A 3,688-nucleotide genomic window follows, 5' to 3' on the forward strand; every position below is an offset into this window, starting at 1 on the left:
TTTTTTAAAAAAAAAAATAATAATAAAAAATACACTTTCTCATAAATTTTAAATCAATACCAACCACCTCGCCCCTAAAATTGAGGTATAAAGCTAGAATAACCTAATAAATGTATGTAGAAGCTAGACAAGGTCATCCCAAAATGGCAAGATTGATTGGATCAACGGAGTAAGTTATACTTCTAATGAATGTCCCTTGGATACTATAAGCATATCCAATATAATAGTCGTAATAGCACTTAGCTTGATAATCGAAACTAAAAAATGAACATATTTGCCAAAGAAGGGGTTGATATAATAATAAATTAAATTCATAAAGTTACCTAAGAAAGTAAAACTCATTGAATCACACTTAAGCTATTAGCTAAGGTTTGGAGTACAAACAATCTGAAAAGGAGATTAGCTTAGCACCTTATATAGTATGACAATCTAATTTGCTAATAGTTTGCCAATGGAGATGCTCATTCTAAAGTTGTAAGTAAAGTAATATTTGGTGAATTTATCAACAATTAATGACAATCCCTATTTTTTCGCAAATTAGCCACAAGGGCAATACAAATTAAAAATGGAGAAAGGGTGTTCGACACACGACGTATTGTATACAAGTCCTCAATTTTTGCCATTAGGCCATGACCTTATTGGTAAAGATAACTTTTATTAGATAATAGCGAAAACATGGGAATATTATAGTAAATCTAAAGTGGAATTAAAGCTATACTTAATTAACGGTTGAATATATTAAAGTGTAAATATTAAAGATTCTATAATCATATACTTTTATTACATTATTAAATCCTTAATATAATAGAATGTGCCTCAATTTTAATTAACAAGAAGTGACCATGAACATGATACTCGTTGGAATCTGATTTATACCATAGGTCACATCAAACTTTGCTTATATATAGTCCCATCCAAAATTAATCATATCATGTAACAAGCAAACAATAACTAAACTTATCATCACTCAACTATCCCAAAATAGCATAAACTTTCAACATTTGATGGCTATTGTAACCAAATTTTGTTTGTTATTTTTCCTTATTTTCTCATTTGGGATTGTGTTGGCCTCATCTCGGCTCCTCAACGATGAGGCATCGATGATCGAGAAACACGAAAAATGGATGAACTTTCATGGACGTGTCTACAAAGACGAAGTTGAAAAATCAAAACGATTGAAGATATTCAATGAAAATGTTAAACGTATTGAAGCATCAAATAAATTGAATAGAGGGTTTACCCTAGGTGTTAATGCTTTTGCTGACTTAACTAACGAGGAGTTTAGAGCTTCTCGTACTGGTTATAAGAGGCAGTCCAAACATTTTAATTTGAAGTCAAAATCAAAATCTTTTAAATATGAAAATTTAACCAATAGTGTTTCATCAACTATGGATTGGAGGAAAAAAGGTGCTGTTACTCCTATCAAAAATCAAGAGGATTGTGGTAAGAATTATTTAGCCTTTCCTTTATTTGATCCTCCTATTTAATTTTTGATTTCATTTCATACATCAATAATAAGTGTAGAAGTAAGTTTATTTTTGCATAGTGTAATTTGCCTTATTTTTGTATCTAAAGTTAGTAACTTTAATGTTTCAGGTAACATGTGTACGAAAATGATATTTTTATAAAACTCCAATTTAAGAGGGTTTTAGCTTAAAATTCACATAATAAGCATAATTTTCATTGACACTAGACTATTACAGTAACATATTAGGAATTGCGTGCTTACTGTGTAAATCATTACTTAAATTTTTACGGATTATAGTCACTTAAATAAATTTACTATAACTCAACATCCCAAAAGACAAAACAAGGTTAACTATTATTACCTCTATTTCATAAAAATATTATTACCATTTTTTTTAGCTTTTGCTAATGTAAAACTAAAAACATACATATATATGTAATTGCAAAAGTGATAAGAATTTGATATTTAAAAAATATGTAGTAAGATTATTAATTCAACAATTCACATGATCCCACACGAACACATCACTACTAATTTTTCATTAAAGCAATATTCAAAATTAATTTGTAATTAGTGGTGGGACAAAATACGTTAAAACCCCATTAAATACAGGAGGATAGTACATGACAAATTAAAAGTGGTGTTTACAAACACAAAACCTAGGATTTATGCATGGGTGAAAAAAACGCGTATTTAATACGAAGTAATAACTATACGAAGTAATAGTCTATTACTTGGTATTAAATACACGTTTTAAAATTATTATTTAAATAAAAACTATCAAATTCAAATAACCTCATTGGCTACTTTGTATTATACCACAGGTTGTTGTTGGGCATTTTCAGCAGTAGCATCTATGGAAGGCCTAAACCAAATCAAAACAGGCAAATTAGTCTCCCTCTCCGAGCAAGAGCTTGTCGACTGCGACACATCATTCGACGAGGGCTGTGAAGGCGGTCTACTGGACACCGCCTTCGAGTTCATCAAGAGCCACGGCGGCCTCACCACCGAGGCCAAGTACCCTTACATGGGCACTGATGGCACCTGCAATGCAAAGCGAGCTGCCATAAAATCCGTCTCTATCCATGGGCACGAGGATGTTCCGGAAAACAATGAGGACGCCTTGTTAGCAGCCGTGGCTCATCAGCCGGTATCTGTGGGGATTGAAGGAGGAGGGTTCGACTTCCAGTTCTATGCCGGTGGGGTGTTTAAGGGAGAGTGTGGGACGGAGCTCGATCACGCGGTGGCGGTGATAGGGTATGGAGTGGAGGAGAAAGATGGGAGTAAGTATTGGTTGGTGAAAAATTCATGGGGAAAAGAATGGGGTGAGAAAGGTTATATGAGGATTAAGAGAGGTGGTGGTGCTAAACAAGGTCTTTGTGGTATTGCTATGAAGCCTTCTTACCCAATTTAGTTATGTATTAATGTGCGTGATTGATTGTATAATATGGATATAATCAATTGTAATTTATATGGCTTTAAAGTGTTTATCTAAAACAGTAGGTGAACTTCTTTGATTGGCTTGTGATGTATGATGTGTGATTTGAAATCGAAGTTGTAACTCTCAAGTGTATACATGTTTACCATGTACGTCGTATGGTTTGTAAATTTGATATTCCTTCTGTAAAAAAAATATGTAAATCTTTTTAATAATAATTCCTCTTTTTTTTTTAAAAAGTTGTTCTACCTTAACTTCTATGCATATTTGCCGACGCACAAACTTTGACCATTAATAGTTTATTTTTTGGTGCTTAGGGAGCCACAAGGGCAGGGGTGAGAATCGATCCCATGATCTCTTGGATTCGGGAGGGAAGCTCTAACCACTTGAGCTATTCCTCACTCTCACCATTAATAGTTTATTGTATATTTATAAAAATTACATATTCTTTAAATTCAAATCAAGACTTAGATTAATGAGACCTAACCTAATTAATCTCAAAACGAATTTAACGTGAAATAAGTAAAAACAAAAGAGGAACAAAGTAATTTTTTTTTTTAAATTAAAAAAATTGTACTGTTTTTGTATATAAACATTTTTTTTTTTTTGTCTTTTACAATATTACATTACCATAATGTTATGACATCAATTTTGAAGGGTGTTATTGATAATTTTGCATGAAATGAAAATAAAAAGAAGCACAATATTTTGGGATCATTAAAAAGAAATACAAATGATTAATTAAGAGTAAAATTTAATTTTGTAGTCCGTATTAGATTTTA

The 3,688-nt window shown here is 31.9% G+C and overlaps 1 protein-coding gene across 1 annotated transcript; it reads left to right on the forward strand.

Moving 5' to 3' along the window:
* The first annotated feature begins 960 nt into the window (after nucleotides 1–960).
* Nucleotides 961–3,004, forward strand: LOC145635101 (senescence-specific cysteine protease SAG12-like). Its single transcript, XM_081686390.1, has 2 exons — nucleotides 961–1,443; nucleotides 2,293–3,004. Exons 1-2 carry the CDS (start codon nucleotides 1,005–1,007, stop codon nucleotides 2,880–2,882), a joined length of 1,029 nt encoding a protein of 342 aa, XP_081542516.1. The 5' UTR covers nucleotides 961–1,004; the 3' UTR covers nucleotides 2,883–3,004.
* The last annotated feature ends 684 nt before the right edge of the window (nucleotides 3,005–3,688 follow it).

Source organism: Chenopodium album, chromosome 6, assembly GCF_948465745.1.
Source record: "Chenopodium album chromosome 6, dcCheAlbu1.1, whole genome shotgun sequence".
NCBI lineage: Eukaryota > Viridiplantae > Streptophyta > Magnoliopsida > Caryophyllales > Amaranthaceae > Chenopodium > Chenopodium album.

Coding starts and splice junctions, on each gene's coding strand:
- LOC145635101 (XM_081686390.1), top strand. CDS start 1,005: ATGGCTATTGTAACCAAATTTTGTTTGTTATTTTTCCTTATTTTCTCA. Junction 1,444..2,292: donor CAAAAATCAAGAGGATTGTG/GTAAGAATTATT, acceptor ATTATACCACAG/GTTGTTGTTGGGCATTTTCA.